At 40.0% G+C, this 17,703-nt stretch overlaps 1 protein-coding gene across 11 annotated transcripts in view; it reads right to left on the minus strand.

Annotated features, from left to right (window-relative positions):
- ZFP14 (ZFP14 zinc finger protein) overlaps window positions 1-17,148 on the minus strand; it is a 31,023-nt gene extending 13,875 nt beyond the window's left edge. For 2 of the 11 annotated variants that reach the window (XM_035703879.2, XM_035703859.2), the window contains exons 1-5: window positions 16,512-17,148; window positions 10,248-10,334; window positions 8,185-8,263; window positions 6,868-6,994; window positions 5,499-5,597 (exon numbers count right to left, since the gene is read on the minus strand). In XM_035703879.2, coding sequence (XP_035559772.1) covers window positions 5,499-5,597; window positions 6,868-6,994; window positions 8,185-8,214 — 256 coding nt within the window. In that variant the 5' untranslated portion in view covers window positions 8,215-8,263; window positions 10,248-10,334; window positions 16,512-17,148. Of the gene's footprint in view, window positions 1-5,498; window positions 5,598-6,867; window positions 6,995-8,184; window positions 8,264-10,247; window positions 10,335-15,260; window positions 15,664-16,229; window positions 16,455-16,511 lie in introns of those variants that run through there. The other 9 variants (XM_049110246.1, XM_035703866.2, XM_049110250.1 and 6 more) reach the window with 7 other exon arrangements.
- Window positions 17,149-17,703: the final 555 nt, after the last annotated feature.

A 17,703-nucleotide genomic window follows, 5' to 3' on the forward strand; every position in this document is an offset into this window, starting at 1 on the left:
AATCATCAATTAAAAGACAAAGATGTGTCTTATACATATTGGAGGAAGGAAGCTGGTGAGGAGTCCAATTTGGGTAAAGAGGGTATCCAAAGGGGCAGTCCCAGGCAAGTTGTTGAAATCCCAGAGAGGGGAGGAGAGTATCCAGAGAGAGGAGCAGACCCACATGTACTGGGTAAATCTACCATGGCTCTTACTCTACCTCCCACCACTATCATTTCCAACTGGGAGAGATCAAATAGCCTTCTGATTGGTCTTTCCATTTCCCATCTTGTCTCTATTCAATCTGTTCTCCATAGAGTGGTAATTAGAAGACAAATCAGCTTAAATGTAATTCCCCTGCTCAAAAATTTCCAGGGGCTTTCTATCACATTTAAAAGTCCCATAGCCTTACCTTGGAATAATCATCCTAATCATCCTGGCCTTCTTGCTGTTCCTCAAACACACAAAACTTCCATCTCCCAACCCAAGGCCTTTTTGCATTTGCTGTTCTATCAGGATCGCTCTTGCTTTAGATACTCCTGTAACTAGATTATCCTACAGATATTCCTATAACTGTTTTTTCAGGTCTCCACTCAAATATCACCTCTTCAAAAAGCCCTGAGGACCCTAAAACAAACATGTCAACACCTGTCAATTTCTAGTCCCTTGCTCTTCTCACTTTTCTTTCTCTTTTTTTTTAAAGATTTTATTTATTTATTCAAGAAAGACACAGAGAGAGAGGCAAAGAGAAACAGGCTCCATGCAGGGAGCCCGATGTGGGACTCGATCCCAGGACTCAGGGATCACGCCCTGAGACGAAAGCAGACACTCACCCACTGAGCCACCCAGGTGTTCGTTCTCACTTTTCTTAATAATACTTGTCACCACCTAACATTATCCATTTACTTATTTACTTAATGTCCTTATATCTATTAAAATGTAAACATGGGTGCTGGAACCTAGCATTCTTGTTCACAATTGTTCTATTGGTGTCTAGCAATGCATGGTTCAGATTCACTCAATGAATGAATACATTTTTAGGCAACAAAAGACATATAAACTAATCAAAATAGAAGCCAGAGAAACTGGATCCTATATAGATACTGCTATCGATTGAACTGTGTGTGTCCCTCCAAAATTAGACACTGAAGCTCTGACCCAATGTGACTGTATTTGGAAATGGTACTTTTTAGAAGATAATTAATAAGGTTAAAAGAAGTCATGAGGCTCTTAGACTGATAGGACTGGTGGCCTTGTAAGAGGTCTGTCTCTGTCTCACTCCCTCTCCTTCCCTGCCATGTGAGGACAATGTGAGAAGGGAAGATCTGCAAGCCCTCATCAGAGCCCCAAATGCTAATCTCAGACTTCCACCCTCCAGAACTATGGGAAAACAAATGTTTTACCAGCCTATGGTATTTTGTTGTGGCAGCTCAAGTTGACTAACAGAGATTTAGATATAAATGAATTATAGTCGTTGATGATAAAGAGTATCCATATCTTTGTTCAAATTTTTTACCTATCACCCCTATCAGACATTTTTGTTTACTTTTTGAGAAAACTGTAGATTCCTGTGAGGTTGCAGAAAATACACAGGGAAGTCTCATGCAACCTTCACCCAACCTCTCCCAATGTTTAACATCTTATATAACTATAGTATAATAGTCTAACCAAGAAAGTAACATTGGTATAATCCATAGAGCTCATTTAGACTTCACTAGTTATACATGCCCTTGTGTATACGTATAGTTGACCTTGAACAATGCAGGGTTATGGATGCCAACCCCTCATGCAGTCAAAAATCTGAGTATTTACCTTTTGATTCCCCCAAAACTTAACAACTAATAGTCTGTTGACCAGAAGCCTTACCAATAACATAAAAAATTAACACATATTTTCTAAGTTGGATGTATTATATACTGTATTCTTATAACACAGTGAGCTAGAGAAAAGAAAATATTAAGAAAAACATAAGAGAAAATACATTTACAGTACTCTACCGTATTAAGTGAAAAATATCCACATGTAAGTGGAGTCACACAGTTCAAACGCATGTTAAGGCTCAACTGTATATATTTCTATGGATTTTAAAGTTTTATCACATATAAACTTGCATAATCACCACCACAAACAAGATACTCAACTGTACCATAACCACAAGACTCCTTTATGGCCCTAACCATCCTTTCCCTTTTCTATATCCTATCCCTTGACAAGCATGAATCCATTTGCATCTCTGTAATTTTGTTATTTCATAAACATTACATAATTGGAGTCATGGGGTATGTAACCTTTTATGATTGGCTTTTCTAACTCAGCATACTTCCTCATGCATACTACCCAAGCTGCTGTGTGTATCCACAGTTTATTTCTTTTTGTTGCTGAGCATTATTCCATAGTATGGATGTACCTTTTACTTGTTTTTTAAAAAAATATTTTATTTATTTATTTGGGGGGGGGAGTGGAGAAAGAGAGAGAGAAAGAGGGAATGAATGAGCAGAGGGAGATGCAGTGGGAGAAGCAGACTCCCCACTAAGCAGGGAGCTGGACATGGGGCTCAATCCCAGGACCCGAGATCATGACCTGAGCTGAAGGCAGACTGAGCCACCTAGGTGCCCTTACCCATTTTTAATTGGGTTATCATTACAGTGTTGAGTTACAGTACATATCGGTCTTCTGTTGGATATGTTTTACTGCTATTTTCTCTTGGTCTGTGACTTATTCATTTTTTTATTGGTATATTTTGAAGAGACAAAGTTTTTAATTTGGATAAAATTTGATTTATCAATTTTTATTATGGTTATTGCTTTCACCTAAGAAGCCTTTGGTTACTGTAAGTCATTCTCCTAGTTTTCCTTTAAAAGCTTTATATTTAGCTTTCTTTTTTAAGTATATTTATTTATTTTTTTAAAGATTTATTTATTTATAATAGACATAGAGACAGAGACAGAGAGAGAGAGAGAGAGAGGCAGAGACACAGGAGGAGGGAGAAGCAGGCTCCATGCCAGGAGCCTGACGTGGGACTTGATCCCAGGACTCCAGGATCACGCCCTGGGCCAAAGGCAGGCACCAAACCGCTGAGCCACCCAGGGATCCCCTAAGTTTATTTTCTATTATTTTTTGTAATCTCTACACAAGATCAAGAGTCACATGCTCCTCCGACTGAACCTGCCAGGCACACCCACCTTTCATATTTTTTATATAAAATTTATAATGAGTCTTAAATTTTTTTAATATTTGGATTTTTTACATTTTTTATGTTTAGTTTTTATATTTAGGTCTAAAGTACATCTTAAATTAATTTTGGGATGAGGTAGGGGTGAAGATTTTTTCTCCAGCTATTCCAAAATTCATTTGTTAAAAAAAGTTTCCTTCCCCTCCACTGGAATGTTTTGGTGCCTTTGTCAAAAATAAATGATCCTGGGATGCCTGGGTGGCTCAGCAGTTGAGCAGTTTCCTTTAGCTCAGGGCGTGATCCTGGAGTCCCAGGATCGAGTCCCACATTAGGCTTCTTGCATGGAGCCTGCTTCTCCCACTGCCTATGCCTCTGCCTCTCTCTCTCTCTCTCTTTCACGTTTATAGAAGTAAAATCTTTTTAAAAATGTGATCTTCGGGGCACCTGGGTGGCTCAGCAGTTGAGCACCTGCCTTTAGCTCAGGTTGTGATCCTGCAACCGGGATCAAGTCCCACATCGGGCTCCTGCATGGAGTCTGCTTCTCTCTCTGCCTACGTCTCTGCCTCTCTCTCTGTGTCTCTGATGAATAAATAAATAAAATCTTTAAAAAATATATTTAAAAATTTTAAAAACTAAATGATCTTTTAAGTGTGTATGAGTTCTACCTCTAAGGTCTCGGTTCTGTTCTGTTGGTTGACCTTTATCCAATATTCAAAGTCTTGATTACAGTAGTTTTATTTTTTTGAGAAAGAGAGAAAGGTGGGGGGAGGGAGACACAGGGAGAGAGAATCTCACGCAGATTCCCCACTGAGGCTGGAGCCTGATGCAGGACACAATCTCAAGACCCTGAGATCATGACCTTAGCTGAAACCAAGATTTGGATACTCAACTGAGAGAGCCACCCAGGTGCCCCTTGATTACTGTAGTTTTATAATCTTGAAGTATCTTGAAGTCATATAGTCGAAGTCCTGTAATATACTCTTCCTTTTCCAAGATTACCTTAGAAATGCTAAGTCCATCATTTTTGCATAAATTTTGGAATCAGCTTAAGATTTATAAAATTGATATTTTAAGAAGACTGAGTCTTCCCATCCCCAAATAGTTTCTTTCTATTTATTTAGGCTTTTACCATGGTTTTTAGTGTACAGGTCTTGCATGTTTTATCAAATTTACTCCTTAGTATTTTTGGTTTCTGCCACTATTGTAAATTGACTTAATTTGCTTTTAATTTTCTTAATTGACTTAATTGACTTAACTGACTTAAATTGACTTAACTGATTTTAAATTCCTTATTTTTTTCACTCCTAGTATATAAAAACACAATTTATTTTTATTTTTTAAAATATTTTATTTATTTATTCTACCTATTTTTTAAATTATTTATTTGTGGGAGGTGTTCTTTCCTTTTATGAAGGAATTTGTGTAATACTGCTGCTATTTCTTTCTTGAATATTTAATAGAATTCACCAGTGAAGCCATTTGAGCCTGGTGGGTTTTCTTTGTGGAAAGATTTCTGAATGAATTCAATTATTTTGACAGATATAAGGTTACTCAGATTTTCTTTTTTTATCTTGTGTCAGCTCTGGTAATTGTGTTTTTTAAGTTGTTCCATTTCATTTAAGATGTCTAATTTATTGGCATAAAATTACTCATGGTATTCTCTCATTATTCTTTTAATGGCTATAGGATGTGAAGTGATAACCCAGTTACTATTTCATTCCTAGCATTAACAATTGTTGTCGTCCTTTTTTTTTTTTCCTTGATGAGTCAAGTTAGGTGTTTACCAACTTTGTTGATCTTATCAAGAAATCAACCTTTGGCTTTATTAATTTTCTCTACTTTTACTATCTTGTTGATTTCAGCTCTTATGTTTACTGTCATCTTTGTTCCTCCTACGGAGAACAGCTCCTCTCTTTGAAGTAGCAGAAAAAATATTAAAAATGAAAAAAAAGGGCAGCCCCAGTGGTGCAGCGGTTTGGCGCCGCCTGCAGCCCAGGGTGTGATCCTGGATACCAAGGATGGAGTCCCACGTCGGGCTCCCTGCACAGAGCCTGCTTCTCCCTCTGCCTGTGTCTCTGCCTGTCTCTCTCTCTGAATGAATAAATAAATAAATCTTAAAAAAAAAATAAAAATAAAATAAAAATAAAAATAAAAATAAAAATGAAAAACAGAGAGTTGTAATTGAGGTCAACAGGAAGTTCCTCTGGAGTCCAGGTTTAAAAGATTTTAATTTGCTTCCCTCCACAGGCCATGGGCTTTGGAAGAGAGATTTCCAATATCTCAAGGTTAACAGGCTTGGCTCTTACCTGCAGTAATTAATTCCCCATCCTATTCAGCCCTCACTCACCAGAGTAGTGTCTTTTGGTCTCTTCCCTCACAACCATCCAGGGCTCCTTCCCTTCATCCAATAAGGTAATCACATCTGGTTTAGAAATGGAAGGTTCTGCTTAAAAGATAATGTGATGTGAAATTGTAAGTCCAAAAGTCAGGTACAAATTTGGTTAAATTCATAATTAACTACAGATCAAAATGGCACTTTACAAAGCCTAAGAGTGAAGAAATGAAAGGCAGCTGAAGAGCACTCATGTTAGGGTACCTTCGGGAGCACAAGGAAACGATAATAACAGGCCTTATTATAATTTAAACTCATATAAACTCTGTTGAGAGGTGGTCTTGTGTAGTGGTTGAGAATATAAAATCTGAATCCAGACTGAGTTTAAAATCCTGCCTTTCTTGCTGTGTTACCTCAGTAAATTATTAACCTCTTATGCCTAAGTTTTCTCATCTGAAAGGACGATAATCACAGTATATTACTTGTGATTTAGAGTTGTGAGAATTAATTAATAATGGACAATGCTCACAATAGTAAGTACAAATACATGCAATTATAGGTACATATACCTGTGTGTGTATTAGTTATTTTTATTATTATCAACTTACTGACAGGAGAGTCTTCCTGAGATGACATCTGATCCTTTCTAGGATTATTCATTCAATGATAAATTCAAAGTTCTTAGATTTTTTTTTTTTAAGATTTTATGTATTTATTCATGAAAGACACCGAGAGAGAGAGGCAGAGATACAGGCAGAGAGAGAAGCAGGCTCCATGCAGGGAGCTCGATGTGGGACTCGATCCCAGGACCCCAGGATCACACCCTGGGCCGAAGGTAGGTGCTCAACTACTCAGCCACCCAGGCATCTCAAAGTTCTTAGATTTTAAATTTCAACCACAAAGCAGGTAGAACTCAATATGTTATAGGAAACAGAATGAGTTTACTTGAGTTTTAAATGAACTTTGTGGATCCATTTTATACAGTGTAAGTTCTCTAGGCTCCCTTGATTTTCAGAGACTCAAAACCCCTGTGGCTAGGTACTCTCCTTGCTGGATTAGAAAGGAGTGGTGAGTATTTGCATCAATTCTGGGCTTAAATATAATGTAAAATCTGATTTCTTGGACAACGCTTCTGTTGTCATCAACCCAAATTCAAGCCCAGCCCTTGGATACCAATGAAACAAGTAAATCACAGAGCCTGAAAAAAATCTGAAGGACACAGCAGAATGAAAGTGATGAAGTATTAAATGCAGGAGCCTATTTCCAACCCAACAAAGCTAAAGCCGTTCCTTTGGAACACAGAGAAAAAAATGTATCTATTTTCTCAAAACATAGTCCTGAAATTGACAATAAAGTCAACACAATTTGAAATAAATAGCCTTACCTAGTGAGATGAAATTGCTATAATTCTCCCACATTACATCCCTATATAAGTCCCTCTGAGCTGAGTCCAGGAATTCCCATTCTTCCTGTGAGAAATCTATGGCCACGTCCCTGAATGTCACTGAACCCTGAAAAAATAAAACTCATGTTATTACCTGTGAAAATAAATGCAATATTTCTTAAATGAAAAGGGAGGAGACTGAGGACTGCAATGCAGAGAAGGGGCCACATAACAAGCAATGGGATAGGGCTTATGTGAAGGGGACAGTAAGAAAATTAGTATCACTGAAGCAGAGTTCTACATGTCTTGAATAGCCCTATGGCTGCAGATAAGATTAATTTTTACCCCCCAAAATCTGGAAATTAATAAAATAACCAAAAAAAGGCCCAATTAATTGAAACTGTACACACGAGCCTTTTACAAGCTATGTGTCTCCACCGTAAATTCATGGGAAATGTCTTCCACTTCCTTTTCCCTTTAACAATCGTGAAAAAATATTGACAAAAACTTCTCCCAAAAGTACTGTAATATCTTTTCTAAGAAAATAGACACAAGTTCATCATAAAGTCAGATTTTTCTTATAAACATTTTCCCTATAAGGACCACTTCTTTAATAAACTTTAAAAAAAACTGTACATGGTAGTCCACATTTTGAATATATCATATTCAATCTTTTTCTTTTCCTATTTAGATATTTTAATTCATTACAATTTCAAAAATCTTCCTTGATTCTTACAGCCTACATTATCTATTACTTATGCATCTGGATGACCTTCTTAGTCTTTATCATCCATCATCCCTAACTGAACACCCTTCCTCAACCCTGACTTGAGGATGCTGAACCATGATGATGTCACTTTGGACAAGTGGTTTTCAATCAGGAGTGATTTTACTCCCCAGAAGATATCTGGCCATGTCTAGAGACAATTTTGGTTATCACAACAGGAGGGAGGGGATATGAGTGTTATAGGCACCTCACTGGTAAAAGGCCAGGGATACTGTTTGATGTTCCACAATGCAGACGACAGCTCTCACAATAAAAGATTCTCTGACTCAAAATATTAATACTCCCAAAGTTGAGAAACCTTGTTATAAACCAGCACATCCTGTAAAATTACACAATGGACTTTGCTCCTGGTATTCTTCTCTCAGGGTTTGCTGGAGATGATTCTTGATCCATTTGTAGTTTTGTTCTGATTACCTAATTACCTCCCCACTGGTGAGGGAGAGATTCCTTGCCCTATATAGTATGAGGGGGCTCAATACCTGACACTGGACAGATGAGACTGACAGCATTTATTAGACATGTATACTCACAGCCCAGGGGAGGAGAACACCACACGTCATGCAGGGCCACACAGGGGTTGCACTCAGGAATGGAGTGAACAAGCAGGGTCTGTGGGAGGCAGGCTTTGTAGTAAAAAGAGGGTAAGGTGTCCCTGATCCCCACAGGAGGATGTGACTGATTTGTTTGAATAATTCTGTGGGCTGGCAGGGAGGTGAAACCTTCTGATAAGGTGAGGACCAGAAGGGGTTTAGATCATCTGCCTGATAGGAAGGCTAGTCAGGTAGGAGTCTTTTCTGCTGGATAGGGACCATATCTGGCAAGAACAGGGGAACTCATGATTAGGCCTTTGGAGCCATGATAAAGATATCAAGTCACCATATGAAATTTTAAGCCTTACAATATAAGGCCCCAATTATATCCCTACTTGATCCACCCAATCCTAAAAGCCTTACATATATACTGTAAGATCTCAACGCATACAGAGACTGAGACCAGCCAACACTAAATCTCATCTTATGTCCTTGGAAAACTCAAGTCTGTGAAGAAGTCTGGAGTTTTCCCTCTAGGCAGTCAAATAGGACCAAATTCTCTCCATTAAACCAGAGATCTTTAAGGAAAGTTTTTAAAACAAAGATCTCCCCTTAATATCAATAACTCATTCCTGAATACCAGACATTCTAATAGTACATTATTAAACAGGTATTTATTGCAACTACACTGCACTATACGTCAATTCCAAACCTCCAAGCAGCCTCACATCTCCCTCCAGGACAGAATTATAGTATACATGGGTTGCTCCACATGTACCTTTAGCTTTAGTATTTTCATGGTCTCTTTTACTGAATTCACTTTTCTCACTTGCTTTGTGTCTTTCCCCACAATTTCTTCAATACTTCCCCAACTTTTTAGAAACTCATTTTATACTACCCAAGAGCTACATGTTAAATAAATACACTATGAAAATGCATTTCTAACCAAAACATAATGGCAGGATAGCTCACATTCTGTATGACGCTCTGACACCTCCATTCTCACTGGCAGCACCAGAAACACACATCCTCTTAATGATATTTGTGTGCATCTCAAAACATCCGAGGATGGTCCTGAGTGTCTACCAATTATATTTGAAATATAACAAGAGTCTCCTGCACATTATTTTTTGTTAAAAAGAGTTATACTGAGCTATACAATTTCACTTATTTAAAGTTCTAAAAATAAGCAAAATTTATTTATGGTGTTAGAAATCAGGACACAGGGGTTATATCTGGGCCTGGTGCGCAGGGAGTGACTGAAGTGGGGACATCTGAGGTACCACCAATATTCTCTTTCTTTTTTTCTTTTTTTTTTTTTAATTATTTACGATAGTCACAGAGAGAGAGAGAGGCAGAGACACAGGCAGAGGGAGAAGCAGGCTCCATGCACCGGGAGCCCGACGTGGGATTCGATCCCAGGTCTCCAGGATCGCGCCCTGAGCCAAAGGCAGGCGCCAAACCGCTGCGCCACCCAGGGATCCCCCAATATTCTCTTTCTTGACCTGAGTGCTGCTAGCACAAATGTGCTCAGTGTATGAAAATTCATTCAGCTACACACCTAAGACTTGTGTTCTTTTCTCTATGTATGTTACATGTCAATTAAAAGGTCAAAAACTTTGAAAAGATGTCAAATTGTGTACTGGGGACACAAATTTTTCCTACATAAATCCAGACTAAAAATCATTGTATTCAGAGATATACTTCTCTGAAGCTTAAGTATTAAAATCAAAAGCTGTTATATTGGAAAATGTTAACAAGGGGACTTTCTGCAGAGAGTGCCTGCATTTTTCTCAAGGCATTTCACTTTTGTTCCCTCATGGCTCTTGACAGAAGATTCTGTAGCCAGGAGAAGATCCACATTAGTGGAGAAGAGAGAAGGCCATGTAGGAAGGACACTCACTGGGCTCTTTGTTCCCAACCCTCATTGGAATGAGAGGAACTAAAGAAAATTCTTGGGTGGAGTTGTGTTAAATAAGAAGTGTCAGGATAAGGAATGGGTATGTATGTACATATGACATAGAGATCAATATTTCAAAAAGGAGAAAAGAACATCAACTTACGTAGGCCATGGTTTCAAAATGCAAGAATTGGTCAGTCCTTCTCAAGATTTCTCTGCTGGAGAACTACAGAGTCCAGATAAGCCAGATCTGGAAGAAAAAGAGGCCATGAAACCAAATGTAACCCAGAGATCCCCAAAAGACTTATGTTAATGAGCGTTTTTCTTTTCTGTCCCTACTTCCTAACTATTCTCCACAACTATACCCACCCTGATTCCATACTCACAAAAACTAGGAGAGAGTACAAGAAGTGTAAAGAAATCCAAGCCCTAAGGAATCCAGCTGAACACTGATGGATTTGGTATAGAAGCCTGAATACTTAGGAGGAGGACTCCCGGTCTGGCAGTATAGATCTGGTCCTGACACTGGACTCCTCCTCCCTCTAGTACCATCTTTCAGGGCTAAGAAAGGGCCATACCACCATATACAGCCTCTTGAGCCCCTAGGATCCTGCCTGAACCTCCTAAATACGAAGCCTGCAAACCACACAGATTAAGCCTAGCAGCTGCTGCCACTGGCCTTTCCCCAGCCCAAACAACTCACTACTCTGTTTCCCAATCAGGACCTCTCATCCTAGGACATATTTTGCACCTCCTCCCTCTTTCAGTTTCCAAATAGGGACAAGGAGATTCATGATCATTACAGTTAGTCAACAACAAACGTTCATGGAGAATTGCTACATGGTGGCATTTCATAGACATCCCCCAATGGCCCTCAGCACTGCTCTCCTATGCATTACTTTTTTTTTTTTTTTTAAGATTTTATTTATTCATGACAAACAGAGAGAGAGAGACTCAGAGACACAGGCAGAAGGAGAAGCAGCCTCCATGCAGGGAGCCTGAGGCGGAACTTGATCCCGGGTCTCCAGGATCACACCCCAGGCTGACAGCGGCGCTAAACCACCGGGGCTGTCCTGCTATACATTTCTTCTCATCTCTCGATACACCAGGAAATCAATGCTCAGGGGTGAAATCATTTGCCCAGATTCAGTTATTAGGTAGCAACGTTCTGTTCTTAGTCCACGTTTCTCTAACTAAAAGGCCATCTTGCAACTTTGGTTTTTGCTTCTAAAGACTAGATTTCAATAAATAAATAAATAAAAAATAAAGACTAAATTTCTACATCCCTGAGAGGAATTCGAGCAAGAACAATTCACTACAAAATAAAAATAATCTTTCACAAGACACTAAACCTCACTACTAATTATGGAGATGTGTGCAAGGCACACCAAAAAATTTCACTTTTGGGCAGTCTGGGTGGCTCAGCGGTTTAGCGCCGCCTTCAGCCTGGGGCATGATCCTGGAGGCCCAGGATTGAGTCCCACATCAGGCTCCCTGCATGGAGCCTGCTTCTCCTTCTGCCTGTGCCTGTCCTGTGCCTCTCTCTCTCTGTGGGTCTCTCATGATTAAATAAATAAAAATCTTGAGAAGAGAAGAGAAGAGAAGAGAAGAGAAGAGAAGAGAAGAGAAGAGAAAGAAAAGAAAAGAAGAAAAGAAAAGAAAGAAAAGAAAAGAAAAGAAAAGAAAAGAAAAGAAAAGAAAGGAAAGAAAAGAAAAGAAAGAAAAGAAAAGAAAAGAAAAGAGAAAAATTTCACTTTTACAGTGATGGAACTGTGAGGTCTGAAAGACTGATGTCACGGAGTAGCAAAGTCATAAGGAAATGGACACCATGTTGGTCCGAATTTAGAACTATGTGAAGAAGCATTTAAACGTGATAACCCTAAAGACCTTGTGAGCTAGTTCCCAGAACTTCACTTCTGAGACTAAAGGAACTATTTGCACATGTATATAAAGCTATCCGCAGAGGTACGTTGACAGGCATGGTTTATAATGAACAAAAGCTGAAAAGAATCTAATTGGGGAAATGATTAAATACTAGTGCATCTATACCACTAAAAACCAGGCAAATATTAAAAAGTGATGATGATGCCCTAATTTTGATGAAATGGATGACGCCACTGTGTTTAAAACAAAAAAATCCCATGGGTGCTCAGTGGGTTAAGCGCTGGACTCTTGATCTCAGCTCAGGTCTTGATCTCATGATCATGAGACTGAGCCCCTAGCTGGGCTCCATACAAGGTGTGGAGCCTACTTTAAAAAATCAATTAATTAAATAAATAAAAATACAAATAAATAACTAAATAAAGGGCAGCCCCGGTGGCCCAGTGGTTTAGCGCCACCTTCAGCTCGGGGTGTGATCCTGGAGACCCGGGATCAAGTCCCACATCAGGTTCCCTGCATGGAGCCTGCTTCTCCCTCTGCCTGTCTCTCTCTCTCTCCTCTCTCTCTGTGTCTGTCATGAATAAATAAATAAAATCTTGGGCAGCCCCTGTGGCGCAGCGGTTTAGCGCCGCCTGAAGCCCAGGATGTGATCCTGGAGACCCTGGATCGAGTCCCACGTCGGGCTCTCTGAGTGGAGCCTGCTTCTCCCTCTGCCTGTGTCTCTGCCTCTCTCTCTCTCTCTCTCTGTCTCTATGAATAAATAAAATCTTAAAAAAAATCTTAAAAAATAAAATTCCAACATGTGTGGCAATAAATTCTTGTGACAGAAAAGAAAATCACATGTATGCTAGGAGGACTACTTCAAATGTCTACAGGAACAGCCAGCAACACTCACCACCATATTAAACACAGTGTGAACCTCACAAATACAAATATTCCAAATAAGGCAAAAATTTCCCCATTTCAAGGTTTTTCTTTTAGCCTTCTGTTGAACTGAGAAAAAAAGCCCAAGATACTCTAAGAACAGCTGTTGTTTTTCCTGAGTACTTTTATTTTTTTATTTACTTTACCTTCTAATTCATGAGCCAAGTCTATTGTTGACTTTGCCCATGTATACTGGAGTACTATCTAGAAACGAATCGTAAAAAATGCCTGACTGGGGATGCCTGGGTGGCTCAGCAGTTGAGCGTCTGCCTTTGGTTCAGGATGTGATCCCGTGGTCCTGGGTAAGTGTCATCGTCATCGTCCCCCCCACAATCAGGCTCCCTGCAGGGGACCTACTTCTCCCTCTGCTTATGTCTCTCTCTCTCTCAAGAATAAATAAATAGTCTTAAAAAAACAAACAAACAAACAAACAAAAAAAACACCCTGACTGATGTCCTTTAAGTAATGACAGCAGTCTCTTGGCTGCTTCCTTTCACATCTTCCTGAGAAATAAATTTATTTTATTTCTGAGCCAATCCTTTGGGCTAAGAGGCCTATGAAGTCTCCAAGGCCTATTGGATCTCCCTGTTCTACTAATCTGACTTCACATAAAACATCATTAAAATAAAAACTGTGAGGCATTATTAATGATACTGGAATTAAAATAAAATTTAAAAACCACACCCACACAAAAAACTTGTGAGATATAAGTCTGACCTATGAAATCCATTACCTCCAGACCCCATAGCTTCAGTATAATCTGGACACAAGTTGGTAGTGCTTGCTCTCATCACATTAATATCTTTTCTATCCTAATAGGTTACTGAATAAGGCAGGAAGCATTTTTTTTTAAGTACCCATAATGATGAGACTTGGTATACTGTTATAACTAATTACTAAAACAGCCTTTGGTATGACACTTCCAGGATACAAATCTCAGTTCTGATCTTGGACATGTTACTTAACTTTTCAGCCTTAGTCACCTCCCATAAAAAGATGGTGATAATTATAGATTCTATCTCAAAACGTTGTTATAAGGATTAAATAAGACATCATATATAATAAAGCACTTAAAGTAACAAACATTAAATGAAAGCCAGCTGTATCACTGAAGATGAAGAATACTACATACACTTTTCCCCATAATTATTATTTTTTAAAAGATTTTATTTATTTATTCATGTGAAACACAGAGAGGCAGAGATATTAGGCAGCGGGAGAAGCAGGCTCCCTACAGGGAGCCTGATGTGGACTAGATCCCAGGACCCTGGGATCACCACCTGAGCCAAAGGCAGATGCTCAACCACTGAGCCACCCAGGCACCTCTCTTCCCTGTAATTATTAAAGAAAATTTTCTTCTGCTCTTTTCTTCTTCCACAAAATATTTGAGCTTCTCAGCCTTGCTCTCTCTTATAATGCTAGCGAAAAAATTTCAAACTTCACATTGATAAGCAATTCCTCCTGATTAACAGTTTACAAAAGGGGGTTCATGGATGAATGAAGCAAATGTGGGAAAATCCTCAAATTACTGGATCTAAGTGATGAGAAAAAAATGGAATTACAACATAATAGTGTTGAAAATCTATTGAGCACTAATTATGTATTAAGCATTACCTGAGGACTTTATTGATTCATCTATTCATAGCAATCCTCTACAGTAGGTTCTAACACTATCCACTCACAGATGAAGGAACTGTGACACAAAGAGATGAAAGAAATTACCCCAATTTTGCCCAGCTCTAAGTGGCCATTTTAGGACTAGAACACTGGTAATTTAGCTCCATAAACTGCCTCTCATAAGACCACATAAACATCAGGATGCCTGGATGGCTCAGCAGTTGAGCATCTGCCTTCAGCTCAGGGCGTGATCCCAGGGTCCTGGGATCTAGTTCCACATCGGGCTCCCTGCATGGAGCCTGACTCTCTCTCTCTCTGTCTCTCATGAATAAATAAATAAAATCTTTTAAAAAACCAAACACATAAACATATGGTCTGACAACTCATGCTGTCATAAATTTCAAACCATTTCTCAAATTTCTACTAACATCTTCCATTCCCTTCCTTGTTAATAGATCTTTCCTTTAAAAACCTTGTCACATTACAACTCCTTAAGAGCCTCAAAAGCAGAAAACCCTGCCACCAATCAAACTATCTCCTACCTTTGCCTACTTTTGAATTCAGGGCAGTGGTGAAGATTTAAGACACCTAGCTTATGATTCCAACTAAACTATAATCTTCTCAACAAATCAAATCCTAAAATAAAGCTCCCCAGTTGGTCTCCCTTCAGGAGGTTTACTTGCAAGCCATCTAAATGATTAGAAAGTTCACAGAAGGAATTCAATGATTGCAAAATGTTTATGTGAATACCCACCTGAGAGGGCAGGAGGTAACCTCATCCATTACCCCCATCATTCACTGGGAAAGAAGAGCAAAGTGCCAGGCCTATGGATAGGGTATTTCCCATGTTAAAGTCTAACCAGCTAAAGACCACCTGAACAAGCCTATAATAGGCCAACAAAATCAGACTTATTGACTCGAGAGAGGGAGGAAATTCCACAGGAAGGGTTGGAATGCAATGCAGGAGGAGAAGAAAAGCTCTTTTGTGAAAGGCTGAGTTCCAACTGAAGGACTGAAGATGTATGGGAAGCAGGGAACAATTCTGGAAGGGTTGCAGTTTTGGAGGTGAGACTAGGAGAGGCAGGGATTAATTGGAGATTAAATGTTATCTTGAAGGGAGGGTGATTTAGCAATTGGGTATCTCCAGTAAGAAAACAAAAAATGGCAAAGCGAGTCTGGAGCATCACTGGTAAAACAGCTGTTACCTCTCAAAGAGGGAGTTATTACAGCATTTTACAATTGCTGCATGAAACACTCCATTAATTTTGCAGCGGGCTATATATCTCTCTCTTCTCTCCCAGCGTGATTAATGCAAGGGCTGCTTTTTCTATTTTCATTCCGCACTGATTTTCATTTTCCCAGGAGATACAGATGCTTCCATTTCCAGAATAATAAAAGTTACATTTCACGGAAGAAAATACAAATGGACATACGAATGGTTATCTCCTCCATTCTCTCTCCTTCCTAAAGATCAGCAGGACTTGGGGGGGGGGGGAAGAGACGGGAATCCTGAAGCGCTGAGCCTTTCTGGGAGCTCAGCCGGGCCTGGCTAACTCAGAACACACCCCCGCTATCACACTTGCTCGCACCGTCCACCACGCACATAACCCGAGGCAACTAAGAGGGAGTCCGGGGTAAAGCTCAGCCTTCCCAGTATCAGAGAAAGGCCGAGTACAAAGGCCAAGTCTGGAATCTGTCTCCCACGTCGCGGCAGTTTCCTTACAAGGGAGCCCTGATGAAGCTGTGGTTCGCAGAGCTGCAGGTCTCAAGCCTGCGTCTTTTTGTTGGGGGCCTTCACCCTGGGGTTCATACATACAACTCGGAGCCATTCTGGGCCGAGGAACTGGTGCAGCCCTGAAGCGGAAAGGGAAAGGACGCCTCGGGGCACCCAATGCCCAGTCAGCGTCACAAAATCCACAGTCGGTGCTACCCGGTTCACACATAGGCCCGCGCCGCCCCCGCGCCGCCCCCGCGCCCATTTCCTCAATGCACGCGACCAACTCACCTCTCCTAGCCGACACCAGCAAGAAAGCCGGAAGGAAACTAGGAGCAGAGGCCTGTGGGAAATGTAGTCTTCGGTAGGGAGGGACCGGCCCCGCCCAAAATTGCCGGGCGGAGTGCGCAAGCGCACGTGCTAGCTGGTGATGGGGGAGACGGCTGGGAGGCTCTTGCGTTTTGAGGTTGGGCTACCGGGAGAGGGGCTTCAAGGCTGCCCAGGAATGAAGGAAGCGCATTCTGGGAGGTTGGCTTCGTGTTTTTCGCTGAAGAAGCCCTGCTATGACTAAGAAAGAAGTCTTGACACCGGCAGGGACATAATCTACTTCCTAGGCGCACAGCAGGTGCTCAGTATACATGCCCACGTAGGCTGTGGATATACGTCAAGTATTCAATAAAAAATCCTCAAACCATAGCCGATCGGGGATCAGATGACAGATAAAGGTCGCTCGTGCTTGCTCGAGTCCCCTCCTTCCCTTCCTCCTCTCCGTTTTTTTCTCCTTCTTGCAGCTGTGAACAGATGGTTCTATGAATTAGTGTTAGGTTACGGTGATGGATAAAAGTCGCCCGCCACACACACCTCATGGGCCATTTCTCTTTTCTCAGTTTCAGTTACTAGCCCTCACCTGCCATCCCCAAACAGACATTCCTCCTTTGGGGAGATAGATGGTCAATAGTAGCCTAAGGCTGTGTCACAATGTGTACATCATTCACCTCCCTTCCTCACATTATTAGGCATTTTATCAGCTCACATCACAAAAAAGAAAGATGAGTACAGCACAACAAGGTATTTTGAGAAAGAGAACACATTCACATAACTTTTGTTATATTGCAAACTTTCACAATATACAGTATATTGTTATATTTCATTATTATTTCTCTTAATAATAGAAGAAATATTATTTCTCTTAATAATAGAAGAAATATTATTATTTCTCTTAATAATAGAAGAAATATTAACTGTGCCTAATTTATAAATTAAACTTTATTATAGTATGTATGTATAGAAAAAAAAACAGTATATACAGGGTTAAGTACTATCTACCCTTCCAGGCAACCTCTGAGGGTCTTGAAATGTGTCCTCTGACGATCAGGGAGGACTAATGAATTGTCATTCAGATGTCCTTTATCCTTACTGATTTTTAAAAATCTAGTAGAGGTATGAGAGAAGTGTGCCTATTGCTGTTTTCCCTTTAGTTCCA

This window comes from Canis lupus, chromosome 1 (assembly GCF_003254725.2).
Source record: "Canis lupus dingo isolate Sandy chromosome 1, ASM325472v2, whole genome shotgun sequence".
NCBI lineage: Eukaryota > Metazoa > Chordata > Mammalia > Carnivora > Canidae > Canis > Canis lupus.